Source organism: Triturus cristatus, chromosome 10 (assembly GCF_964204655.1).
Source record: "Triturus cristatus chromosome 10, aTriCri1.1, whole genome shotgun sequence".
Taxonomy (NCBI): Eukaryota; Metazoa; Chordata; class Amphibia; order Caudata; family Salamandridae; genus Triturus; species Triturus cristatus.
In genome coordinates this window covers 997,481,747-997,495,552 of record NC_140593.1, presented here as the reverse complement: position 1 = coordinate 997,495,552, position 13,806 = coordinate 997,481,747, and the positions used below count along the sequence as shown (strand labels likewise).

Here is a 13,806-nt window from a genome sequence, read left to right as displayed (position 1 = left end):
TTGCACTCAAGCTATGCTGTTTTCACTTGCCAGCCCTCAAAAGGATCTCTTTTCTATGAATTATAAGACCCCCTTACATCATGTTAGAAGATGGAACGCGTGGTCATGACGTTATTCAAGATGCATAAAGGAAGACTGAACAAACCGGCCACAGATTTTGTAGGAGAGATCCGCTTCATACATTTACGGTTGAATTTTTTTTAAAAGCCCATTTATAACAATCCTCTTCCTAGTATTTTTTTTTTTAATAACTCTGTTTATTGGCAAACGTAAGCTTGTTGGTCAATACACACAGGGATTCATAACTTTTACAGTGTTGCATCTACAGGTTCTTATACAAATATCACCACTTCCGATGTCATAGCACACAAGATGGTAACAATACATAAATCACTAAGGTGTTAATTGGTTCGTCAAGGGAAGGGATCAAGGGAGGTTCACACAGGTTGCCGCGGTACTCATTCCATTTTGACCAAATTGCCATCCATTTCCGGGGGCAACCCCGGGCCACATAGACTGTCTTCTCTTGCAACATGCACCAGTCCATGACTTTCTTCCATGCACTGAGCGTTGGAGGTGTTACCCATATTCTGCCTTTTGCTGTCAAATCTGTGGGCTCCTCTTCCTAGTATTGCCACTAAAGTGCTACCCAATAGCTTTCACTTATATTTTTTTAATTAATTTTAACGTTTTTTTAAAATTTCAAAACTTACTGTCACATTGTGGAACTGACAATGCTAAAATTCACATAACTGTAATAACATTCAAAACACCTCGACCATGTACAGACAATGTCAGCAGCTCCTTGGATCTGGTGATTCCTGGTGAGTCCCTCTCTCAGTGATTAAATAAAGAAACATTTCATAGGTTTCCTTAGATATATGCCACTTACTAACTAGTGAGCTCTGCTGTCTCTTGGAATCTCTCATGATGCACGCAGTCACATGGTAGCATACTGGTTGCCTAATATCATGATGGACTCTTGCAATAGGTTCGTCCATTCTCCCACCTCTATTTCTACCCCCATTTCCAACTGTCTGAGGTGCTCCAATTTGTTTACACTCCCTTCCTTTCAGATTCACAAAGGTCTTGTGTATGTTTCTTTTTTTTTAAAGATCTTTTTATTGCATATAGAGTAAACAAAGTTGCGGTGACAATAAGCTTCATATCTCGTAGTGTTGAAACACAGACATACTTTCACAAACTCCCATCTGTCCTCAGGAACCCATTGTAACCCTGTCTTATCTATCGCTTGAATCTTCGGTACCCCCTCTACTACAGTTGTCCTTTCTCGTATTATTCAAATGCATCTCCTCAGCTATAGTCCATTCTGTTGGGTCACTCAACCTGCTGCCCAACCATGGAGCCTGGGGTCTCAACCATTGTACTGAAATTAGCCTTTTTGATAGGGTATTACCCAATGCAGCAAATGTATGTTTCAGTTGACCTTTTTGTATCCAGCATCACTTCCACTAGGCAGTTTTTTGTGTCATTACAGGTAATTTCCCAGTGTGGTTTCATGTGCTCCATGACCCCTGACTAAAAGCAATGTTTGCAGGGGCAACTCTGTGTTATATATATGCAAGAAGTCTGCCTTTATTGTTTCGCATCTCACACGGGCAGATGATCTCTCCTGGTGGATGTTATTGTGCATTAGCGGCACTAAATAGATCATTGGCAGGTAGTGAAACTGGACCAGTTTAAGTCTGATAGTCTCTTAAATTTGAGGGTTAATAGTTTGTTGGTAGCCATTTTGTTGTGTTTGATTAGTGGGGTCTTTAATAGATGATCCCTCCATATTCTGCTATTTCCTCATGCAGAGAAATTATTGTTTGGTAAAGTCAACCAGTCTGTGCTAGGTGGTATATTTTAGTCCATTGTTTTAGATAATGTTATCTTTACCGGATGTGGTCGTATATTGCGCAATACTACTTAAGGATTCAATAGTTTAATTGCTGCTCAAATACAAAAATGAATATAATTTAAGCCAAACTCTGAACATACAAGGTTGTTTTCTTGTGAAACATACTTTGACTTATCGATATCAGGGACACAATTTGCAAAGTCGCAGTGTTAAATTCCACAACACACAAAGAACGTTGTTCTCCGTTTTGCCTTTTTTGTGACCCTGCAACGATTCCTAAACTCCTTTTTTTTTTCCCTCCAAATAATGTAAGGGGAATGATCAGAGGATATACGAGTTCATTGTTCGCCATTTCCTGGCCTGCTGCTCTCAAGATGCTCAAGGGCAGGAGACCACGGTTGAGATTGATATTGCCGCAGAACGCTTTGTTGCTCATGGACTGATGATCATTGCCAGGAACTATCTGGACGTCTATCCCTATGACAAGTGGAACACCAAGGTGAGCAATTGCCTTGCCTTTTTATAGGGAGGTGACGTTTGCTGAATTGTTTGTGACAAAAAATATGGTGGGGGTTTTACTTCACAAAATTAATTATGACATTGGAATCTGCTGGTATATCACTAAAGGACTAGATGAGCAGTGTTCGTGGTTCACAGTGATCTGCATGTGTTGTAAATGTAGAATGCAGAACTCATGTTTTTTTAATTGTATGTCATGCTGAAAATGCGTTTTCTAATTGATACATCTAACTAAAGATTCCTCACCTTGTCAATACTCCTGCATGTGTTATACTTGATCCAAAAACTTTAAAACTGTGCCTCTGCATGCTGTTAGATGGTGACGTGTGGCCCAGTGCCTACGCCGTTCCACAGCGGAAAGTCATGCCGAGCTGCATATTAGTGCCACCAATGCATGCTGACATCGGTTTCTTTCTTTCTACTCCTTCAGTCTCGTATCCGGACCTTCTCCCTGGTCTTTGGACCAGAAGTTTTCTCTTAAATTGTCCAGTGTGGAAGGGAAATCTCACCCCCAAAAAACAACAGGGTTTAAACCATGCAGGGACTGTCAAAAATAAATCTAGAGACAGACCTGCACAGATACTGTTCATGGTACCTGGAGTCAGAATTTAACTTCAAGGCCTGTGACAATTGCTCCCAGATGAACTTGAAAGTTAAGCTAGAATGCAAAGCCAAACATTCCACATTGCCAAGCACAAGAAGACTCTTCACCAAAGTAGAAAGGAAGGTCCCGTTCCCTAATTAATTCCTGAGGCAGGGCCTCGTCTCGGTCGAAGTCTTTGAGTAAGTCAAAGAAGAAACATGTCTCTCTGTCTCGCTCCCTTTATCCTTTGGAGCAGATTCCATCCCTTGTCCTGATGCACTGCCAGGTCCTTCGTTGACATCGCAGACAGTAGATCCCTTCAAGGAGGCTATATTGTAGTTATTTTGCACTTTAAAGGCTCTAGCTTGTTTCTGGGCCCCAAGGTACTGCAGGGGCCTCTAATCTGACTTCCACTGGCCGGTCCGCCCTTAACGCCATCTGTGCCCCTTCGATCCACATCCGGTCCAGCCCAACTTCGGTACTTGTTTCCACTTCACTGCCACCAACTGTTAGTGCCGTTCGCATCTACACCGATGCCATTGACGCCAGATGAAGAAAGTGCTCGTTGTAGTCATTGAAAAGGCAACCGAGCTACTAGACTGACAACCATGTAACTTAAAACTAAAATATTACCTTAAGTATTGCAACCTAGTCAGGCATCCACAGAGCCACTGCTACCCTTCAACAAGGCAGTTATTGACACCCTTTTGGGATTCTTGTGATGTGGCAAAATTTGTAATACGTTCAGGGCTTGACACAACCGATTGCTTAGGCCATGCCATTGGCACCTGTAAGGCTCTCCATCACTGCACCTGATAAGATCCACAGATTTCTCCAGGGTCGTCCAGACATCGTTAATGGACATGCCTTTTGATGGATCCTGCCTTTTTGTGGACAAAGCCGACTCCTTCTTAGAGCACGTTAAAGAGAGCAGAACAGCAGCACATTAATTGTGCCTGTCTGCTCCCACAAGGCTATTCCACCTGAAATGTTGACCTCTTTGTGTCTATGGTAGAGGTTTTCCTGTCTATCAACACCAGACTACTCCTCCAGCTCATCAGGCTTTTCAGCCCTTTCGTGGCTGAAGCTGCGGTTCCCAGATACCACAAGATCAACAGGGGTAATGTGCGCTCAGTCCACCGTCACTCCGCTGACTGCAGGCGCAAAACCTTTTTAGTGTGTTCTTGCTGGCAAACAACCCCTCTGTCAGAGGCATGATCAGATATTTCCTCCCGGGGCGACGGGCCATCATAATGGACAAGTGGGTCCTATAAATTGTCCACAGAGGCTATGCCCTTCCCTTAATTTGTACCCCACCTAACCTTCCACTGCCTTCAGGTCACCTGACGGAGGACCACCTGTCTGTCTTAATATAGGAAATCTAAGCCCTTCTGGCCAAAGAGGCCATAGAAAGGGTCCTGGCTTGGAAGATGGAACTGGATGATACTCTTTCTACTTCCTCGTACTGAAGGAGGACAGGGGCCTTCTTTCTTTTTGAGATCTCTACTCTCTCAGCGCCTTCTTGTGGAAGTACAAATTTGAGATGATAACACTAGTTCCGGTCCTGTCAGCCCTGGAGACTGGATGGTGGTGTTGGACCTGCAGGACGTTTTGTTTTACATCCCTGTCCTACAGGCCCACCAACTCAACCTGCATTTCACAGTGGGCCAAGGGTGTTTTACGTTTGCTGTGGTTCCCTTTGGGCACACTAGGATCCCTCAAATGTTCAGGAAAGTGATGGCCGTGGTCACTGCACACCTACAGAGCTCAGGATACCAGTCTTCACCTACCTCAACGACTGGCTGCTGAAAAGGAGCTTGCCCCAGGCATTCATCAACCACCTCTAAACAATGGCGGACCTCCTAGCATCACAGGAGTTCTTTTTCAGCGAGCCGATGTCACACCTGACTCCTTCCCGAACACTCCCTTTCATCAGAGCCATTTTGGATATGGTATGGTTTCCTGCCTTATCCCCTGAACAGAGTGTCCAGATTGTTCTTGCTATGATCTCGATGTTTCAGCCTCTATCTTGGCCCCAGTTCAAATGAGACTGAAACTGCTGGGATTGTTGGTCTCCTGCATCCTGCTGGTATTACATGCCTGATGGCACCGGCGGGCTTTTCAGTGCGACCTGAAATTCCAGTGAGCACATAATCAGGAAAATCTGTACCAGATTTCGAAGGAGACTTCAGAAGATCTGCAGTGGTGACTACTAGACTTGAACTGGGTGAGTGTCATGCCCCTCTCCTTACCCCACCTAGAGGTGACCATTTTTACGGATGCATCACTAATGGGTTGTAAGACCTTTTGGTAGAGGTGGAGATCAGATGTCTCACAGGTAGAGTCAACACCACTCTGCTTGGTGTTGAAAGTGTTCTTGCCTACCATCAAAGGACAGCCGGTGCAGGTGCTCATGGAAAATACCACTGCCAGTTAGTACTATTTCAAGCAGCGCAGGGTGAGATTTTGGATCCTGTGCCCAGAGGCCTTGCACCTCTGGAGGTGAATGGACGGCCAACGGACTTCTCTACAGGGATCTTTAAATACCAAGGTGGACAAACTCAGCCACAGGTGTCTAATGGAGCAAAAAAATGCAGTTACACCCAGAGATGGCACAGGCAGTCCTCCAGCATTGGGGAGATCCATGGCTCAATCTTTTCGCCACTGTCAAGAGTGCGCCATGTCAGCACTTCTGCACACTGGAGCTTCCAAAGCAGATCCCACTCGGAGAGACTTTCTGTCTAGAGTGAAGCTTATGTCTCTTCTATTCCTTCCCAGCACTGCCTCTTGTGTCCCTTTTTTTTTTAAAGAAGATCAGGAACGACCTGGCCCAAGACATCCTAGTGGCACCAAATTTGGCCAAGGGAGCATGGTCTTGGATTCCTGGGCATGAGCATCTGTCCGGCAGGGCATTCCTCCACTAAATCTGTGTATGTCAACCATTTGGTCAAATTTGTAGATTGGTGCGGCATCCGCCAAATTGACCCACTACTAGCAAACTTGTCTGATGTTTTGCTGTTTGTTTTGTCCCTCACCCAGCAAGGACTTGCTTTGGGCACTGTTATGGGCTACTTATCGGTGCTTTCAGCCTTCTGGCGGTTGACGGATCAGCTTTCGGTATTTAAATTGCCAGTTGTGATGAGGTTTTTGAAAAGTTTGCAACACACTTGTTCCTACTGAAACTAGTTGTGATGCCCCAGTGGGACTTGAGCTTAGTTCTCACATTCTTGATGTGCACCCCCTTTTGAGCCACTGTACTGTTGTCCCTTCAGACTTCGGAATATCAAGGTCTCTGATATGTTGGTTTTGAGGACTCTGACTTCCTTTCTGCTGAAAGTAATCACTCCTTTTTATGTCGGTCAGACTGTCACCCTCCCGGCATTCTTTGCGCCACCTCATGCCTCTAAGGGGGAAGAAAGATTTCATCGCTTGGATCCTAAAAGAGCATTGCGCTTCTAAATTGATCGTACCAAGGAGTTGCGGTAGGACGATACACTTCTTTCCGGAGCAAAGAAGGATAAGGCAGTGCAAGAATGGGCTACCTTCTGATGGATTGTTCTTTGCATAAAGCTCTGCTATACAGGGCCTAAAAAGCGGGTGCCAGAATGCTTTCGAGTTCATTCCACCATAGGCAAAGCTGCTACTACTGCACTTGCATGTTTGGTGCCTGTCCTGGACATCTGTCAGGCAGCCATGTGGGCTTTGGTACACACCTTTTCAAAGCACTACTGCCTCGACAGTCGGGTCCATCAAAGAGGACATTTTTGGTCTGAGTTAGTTCACAGACTCATCCCCTAGGAAGGTTATTACTTTGGTATCTATTTACAATGTGAGGAATCTACGGTTAGAAGTATACATTAGAAGAAGTTAATTACCTTCTGTGACCATCTTTTTGGTGGGTAGTCTGTCTAACTGCAGGATCTATCTAAAAGGCCCCACTCACGAGATCTGGGCACTGGTTGTAACAATTTGCAGATGGGCACTGTTTCTTAGGGCGTGGACAGCGTAGAAAACAACTGACATCAGTCTGCATGGGTGGCACTAATATTTGGCTCCCAAAGTCACTTCCAGAACAGAACAGCAGCGCAGTATCACCTGTCAGCACACAGACTTACTGCTGAAAAGATTCCTGATGCAGTCTGACACCTGGGGGAGTATTTACAAGGTGAGGAATCTGCAGTTAGATATTGTATCCACCAGAAAGTTAGTTACCAAAGGTATGTAACTTGTTCTTCTAATCAATTATGCACCCACATCAAAGTTAACTTCTTCAACCCTTATGCTGGCTAGAGAGAACAGCTACATTTCCATGTAAACGATGGCACAATTTTTCATGGGAGATGTCACTAGTTCCTCAAATCAATAAGGCAATTGTTAGTGCCCCAAAAATGTACTGAGGTTTTTTTCAGCATTCATAATGTTTTTTAATGTATGCATATATATTCTGTAAGTGATTCCTTATACATATTTTTTTTGTTTTGTAATTTATGCATTTTTTTTTATATTGGAATGGGTGATTTGTGTCTTTATATTTGTTTCTTGTCCTTACTTGAGGTTGGTGTATCATTTCCTACTTTATTTTCTGGCATCTCGGTGTTGGGGCCCAGTTTTAGGCTTGGGCCGCATAGCACGAGAACCACTGATCGAAGTGGAAGTCTGTTTATTTAAATGCTGCTGATCAATCTTTTACATGAAGTTACATTACAACAACAGACTGATTAATTTGAGGTTGTGTTACTTTTACTCGATCAGATTTGATTTGAGAAGGCTCCGAGATGACCCACTGGTTTGATAAGTAAGTGGTGTTGAATTTAGCTTTAAAGGAAGGAGGATGCCAATGATCTTGATATGGAATGTCTGAAACGGCAGAATTAAAATAACCCCCAAAATGTAAGTGACCTCGATACAAGTCACATCCATGCTGCCATGTCTCCATTCTTTGGCGAATACACCAGTTTTATGCTTGGAGTTTAGGTGAATTAAAACGCAAATCTTTTTCCCTGTAGGTGATCCCAGTGTACGAAATGGGCTCAAAATTCCAGCCCACTACAATTGAGATGGTGGATGGTGAGACGAGTCCACCGCAGCTCTTGACTGAAGCTGATCTCATTGCACTCATGGAAAAGCACGGCATTGGTAAGTTACAAGCCAACAAACGACAATACAGAAAGATTTTGACATGGGCAGTTATATATGCTCTTTTATGCCGATTAGGACTTTCCATGTGTCAGAACCACACAAGTATTGGCTAATAGTGAGCCTCTGTAACTATGGATTGACCAGATTTTTTTCATTCTATAGTCATTTGCTGAAGAATTACCATTGTTGCCGTAGAACTATATTTTTTATTTTTTTAAAGGGCTGTTCTGTACTTCTTTTCTGTAATTTCATGTTGTGCTTCAAATAATGTTTCACAGCCGCAGATAAAAACAAAACATAATTGATCATAAATTTTAATCACTCTTCTTCACCTTGTGTGTTTTAAAATCTTTTGTTAATAACCAATTGTGTCATTCAACCATAAATCGTTTGTAAAATGCCCGTTGCCAAATAATAATCCTTAAAATCAGTGTCTTAAATTTGGGGATGTGAGGAGGGTTAGTGAGCCCTGTAGTGCTCGTAAAAGCATTGATACATCCTTGTCATCCAGAAGTATTGTTTGACCCCTGACAGCAGTGCGTCTCTTCATTGGCTCTTATCTTACGCTGCAAGATCTTTGTGATAATAAGTTGGAAGTGTGTGGCTCTATCAAGAGTTATAGCTCTATAAACAATTATGCTCCAAAATATACAATTTTCTACAACTCCAGGGGATCATCTGGAAGTTAAACTGCAAAAGTAACAGTAAGCATTAGAGATCATTGAGAATTAGACTTCAGTCTTGCACATTCAAAAGTATAGATATCTGACGCTTTGAATCATCCAAAGACCTTACAGTGACAGTCTCATATTTGCATCCCTCACTTTACTTTCAACAGGTGCTTTTGAGAATATTAAGGTTAAAGGGTATACCAGATACTCTGAATCCATTCTCCAGTGTTGGATTCTTCACAGACAAACATGCTTTCATATTAGTTATCATGAGGCCAGGAATCAATCCACAATCCACAATCAACAAACACAGAGTTTTAAAACTACATTGCAACAGCAGCCCTTCAGACCAGAATGCTCTTGAGCTCTGACCACAGAGACCATCTTCAGTATCTGTGCCTCTCATTCAATCAGTGAGCCCAGGATGAGCTCTTGCTCTAGTTCCTTTGTGAAACATGGTGAATGGCTTCCTTTTCCAGTTTTGGAGTACAGGTGAAGTGTATTTCTTTCAATCTCCGACAAGTTGCTTATTTTTTTCTTAGTTGCGATGTAATGATGAAAGTTATTGAATGTCAAGGAGACCTTTGTGTGCTAACCCATCCCTGTTTTGAATTTGTCAGGCTGGATTTTGTTTTTCCAGCCAGTGTGCTCTACATGTTGAGGACTTCCAGTGGTGCTCCACGTGTTTGAGGGTCCACTGGTAGAACAAACCAGTCATCTGTGGTAAAACGCATTCAGTCCCTCTTAACAGAAGACATTTAGATCCCTCCTACATGCATGTTATGATTTGCAAAATGTAACATGAGTATGCATAGAAGTGATAAACAAGCATTGACAAAGCCAATACATCGGACGTTAATATGCCAATGAAACCAAGCACAAATGCAGTTTGCATAATTTCGCACATTAAAGCTAGACCTATTGCTTTGCCAGCGCTTGTTTGAATTAACACTTAGGAGTTTCAGTTGGAGCATGGTACCATGCCAAGTAGCAGAAAACACAGGTAGGCACAAAAGTGATTAGTAGAAATCAACTTGTTCCCAAAACACTGTGACAGCAGTCTCAGTGAACAAGGTTTTGCTAGAATTCAGCTGAACGACAGTCAGGGGGTACTGCCTCAAGGCCGTCTTACTTTGTTACAGAGACCAGAAGCGAGACCCAGAATAACAAGGAGAACAATAACAACATCATTTCTGATAGTAGTACAGTTAATGTGATACACAATTTTCATTCAGAGCCTCATGTTGCGCAGTTTTTGTTATGTACTACTAGACCTCATTTGAATCTGACTTATAAAATACATCTAATGAACAAATACTTGCCTTAATTTTTCAACTCTAGGATGTCACTGAGTTATCTTCATGACCCGAATGTCTTTACCTATCTCATGTGATTGGTTGAGTCTTTATATATATATATTTTTTTTTTTTTCTGGCCATTAGCACAGCTCATACTGCTCATCAACTGTATTCTATGTAACGTTTAGCTGGCGGTGGGTCCCTCTTGGTTTACTATACACTTTATTTCTGTTGTGAATCGATTGTGGTCTTAATATGTATATATGTTTGCTAGCACAATCACCTAATTTTTACTAATTGTCTATTGTACAACGTCCTGCAGTTCCATGGTCCTCTTTGTATGTTATTCTTATTGTTTGCTATTTCTTATGTTCGAATTGTCACTTTTGAATGTGTGCATAACACCTCATCCATTTATGTTCTTTACTGTAAAGCGCTCTGATACCCTCGTGGGTCATGTTCGCGTTATATGAAACTTTATAAATAAATAAAATAAATAAATGTAGTGTCTGAAAAGAAAAGTTACTTACCTCTAGCTACAATTGTCCTCCATTATTATCTATAAACATAAGCCAAATTCTCCTCCCTTGTGAGACATGCATACATATAATGGACTCTCTGTGCTATAGAATTTGAAGATGGTACCTGGGAGCGGACCTTAAACCCAACCAGTCTTTAATGGAAACTGAAGATGGGTTAAATGATGGGACTGGACAACTATAGCGGCTATAAAACATGAAACCTGATCAACCTTGAGGGTAGATTCTCTGCTAGCCAGTGATCGCAGGATGTTATTATTATTTATTTGGTGAACTGTACCTGGGTAACCAAATTGCCTCTTTATGCATCAAGTTGTAAAGTGTTAGCGTTTAATTTGCCCTAGGGTTCTACATGTGCGCTCTTATTCTAGCTTTGTTATCTTTTCTGTAAATGTCTGCCTTTCTAAAGATCTCCTCTTTAAGAGGCAGTGCTGAGATAAAAATCTGACTTTAAAATTACTTTTTAGGGACTGACGCCACTCACGCCGAGCACATTGAGACCATCAAATCCCGAATGTATGTAGGACTCACTCCTGAGCAGAGATTTCTTCCAGGGGAGCTAGGCATGGGACTAGTGGAAGGTGTGTACAGAATGCAATTGAAAGATTATTAAACTGCAATTTGAAAACAGCCATTCTTCTCTTGTATTGCTATGTAAGTCTTTTAGAATTGATCTGTGGCTTAATTCTACAGAAAAACTAAGCATAGAACCTGGAAATTCAGAGAAAGCATGAGGCATTGTGAAGACATTGGTGTAATACAATAAGACTTTTAGTATGTTAGCAACATTGCTTAGCTGAGGCTCATAGCACTTGCATTGTCAGAGGCGAGAGATTTCTTGAAGTGAATAGATGTTTAATTGTAACTTTTTAAAATAACTTTTTATTGAATTTTCATCAGTATTTCAAACTATGACAACTATTACAAGCAAAGATAATAAACCGACATGTTCCACGTACACAATACTCATTCTCATCAGGAGAATTAAACTGTTACATGAGACTTTCCATAGTGAGCAGAATTCTATAAGCACAGTAGGTGTTCCTCGCCTCATTCCCATTGTAGAGCAAGTAATAGAAGCATTTTTGCCAATTGAGCATCCACTTCTGCACTGACTGCACCATTAACAGGTTCAACCCCTATTTTTGGAAGTCCTTCCTTGGTCTTCACACTTTATCAAATTTCCGATGGCATACTCAGGCCTATTTACTAACTTCTTTGCCGATATACCCCAGTTCAAGTTTACAAACCACTGTTCCATTCTTGGAACCTCTAAGCTACCCCACAACCTAACAATGTCTCCTCTGGCAACCATAAAGGGCCATGTTACACCACAGTTGTGTGTGCTTAGACAGTCTTTTCCCCCCCATTAATTGTTGCTCATGGTGGTCTAAGTGCCAGGTTCACTCTGGATTTTCAATTTAACTTCATCTTCTTATCATGTTTCTATTCCAGGCTGTCGGTTAGTGTAGGCTTTAAATTGACTAATATCTCCTCTTTGAAAGGAAGCAGTTACCATAGAATCAGAACACGAGAGCATCAAAAACCTAGAAGAGAGGGTAAAATGCTAGTCCCCTGTAAATTTATTAATTTTCTGGGACTAAAAACCCTTTTTGCATCCAAAGGCAGTATTGATGCTGTTTAAATGTTGAATACATTCTTATATAATTTTCTAGGGAAATCCACTATAGAATAGTGGCACATAGTTCTTCACCTTTATTTCCAAAATGTGTCTCTTTCTTGCAGGAACATTATTGAACCTTTGCTAAGTATTCCATTTCTAGATCCAGTGGACTTTCTATAGTCCTTCCTTGCACCACCCTTTAGCCTCAGACCCTATTCTTTGGTTTGAATGTTATGACTGTAATTAGTTATGCGTCTCTTAGTTCCAGACAAAGTTGAATGTCTTTAGGTGACACAGTATGTGTTTGCTCAGTACTACCACTCTTTGTTCGGTCTCATGGTTTAAGATATTGGGGAATTTGGGATTAGAGATCGTGTAAGATGGCAGAGTTGGTGTTAGGGATGGCTGTTTCCAGTCTTTTGAAACATGTACATTTAATGTGGCCCCTGTGCATTTATGAGAAATGTAATGCATTTCTCAAAGGCACTAGCATACTGCATTGTGGTATCTAAACACAAGATACTTTGTTCTATTTAATCGTGTGATGGGTTAAAGATATTTGACAACAGGAAATTTAGATTTTAAAGTCCTATTCCCACATGGGACATAATGCATTCCCAGTGCAATTTCTCAGTCTTTGTCTGTGGCAGTCGCTAGTCAGTAGATTTGTGCTTTTCATCTGTTAGATTTTCTTTTGAGAGATATTTTGAAATCTCACTTGAACTGAATAAAGTGTTTTTTCCCTATATCTGTTAAGTGTTGGAAAATTGGCACAAATTAGGCAGATCATTGAAATGCAAGTTTGTTACCCTATCCCAGATATATTGCCCTGAGACTTCCCTTCCTTCATGTTAGTGTTACCTTGTCTTTCCCAGGTTATGACTCTATGGGCTATGAGATGTCCAAGCCTGATTTGAGGGCTGAACTGGAAGCCGACTTGAAGCTTATTAGCGAAGGGAAGAAAGATAAGTTTGTTGTCCTGAGACAGCAGATTCAAAAGTACAAGCACGTCTTCGTTGAGGCAGTGGCTAAAGCCAACAAGTAAGTGTGATTACTATCGTCTGCAGAGCTATAAAAATTCAGTAAAGCTCATCGAGCTTCGCCTGGTCCTATGTGACAAATTTCATAACTACCTTGGCCGACTTCATAGTTGCTACTGTATTTTGCTTTCTGTGAATGTTTTTAATGGAGCATTTTTTTCACCCATAATTTTTCTTTACTATCATCTAAATTTCACTGGTGTGGCTGGATAACGTTGTAAAAACGAATAGTTAATATTTCCTTGTATGATAAGCAAGTGACTGCTTTAAACTTTTGTGGGTGCTACTTGTTCTAATTACACATCAAAAACTCCACTCATCATGAAGAAAATGTTCTTGCAATTTTAGGCACCCCCTGTAATTGGCTATGTTCTTGGTACAGTATTATTAGCTCCTTTACTCCTTATTATATTTGTCTCAAACTGTCTAAGCTGGAAAGATTGACTTTATCTGCTGTACTATACCCAAGGTCTCCCAGAGGTTGCTTCTGACACCTAGGCATCTTACCAATTAGAATTGTCAACTTGCT

At 41.6% G+C, this 13,806-nt stretch overlaps 1 protein-coding gene across 1 annotated transcript in view; it reads left to right on the top strand.

The window, feature by feature from the left end:
* TOP3A (DNA topoisomerase III alpha) overlaps positions 1-13,806 on the top strand; it is a 262,802-nt gene that overhangs the window by 191,942 nt on the left and 57,054 nt on the right. Inside the window, exons 12-15 of the mRNA XM_085628981.1 lie at positions 2,178-2,363; positions 7,973-8,102; positions 11,081-11,194; positions 13,113-13,278. Of these exons, the coding sequence (XP_085485107.1) occupies positions 2,178-2,363; positions 7,973-8,102; positions 11,081-11,194; positions 13,113-13,278 (596 nt within the window). The remainder of the gene's footprint in view (positions 1-2,177; positions 2,364-7,972; positions 8,103-11,080; positions 11,195-13,112; positions 13,279-13,806) is intronic.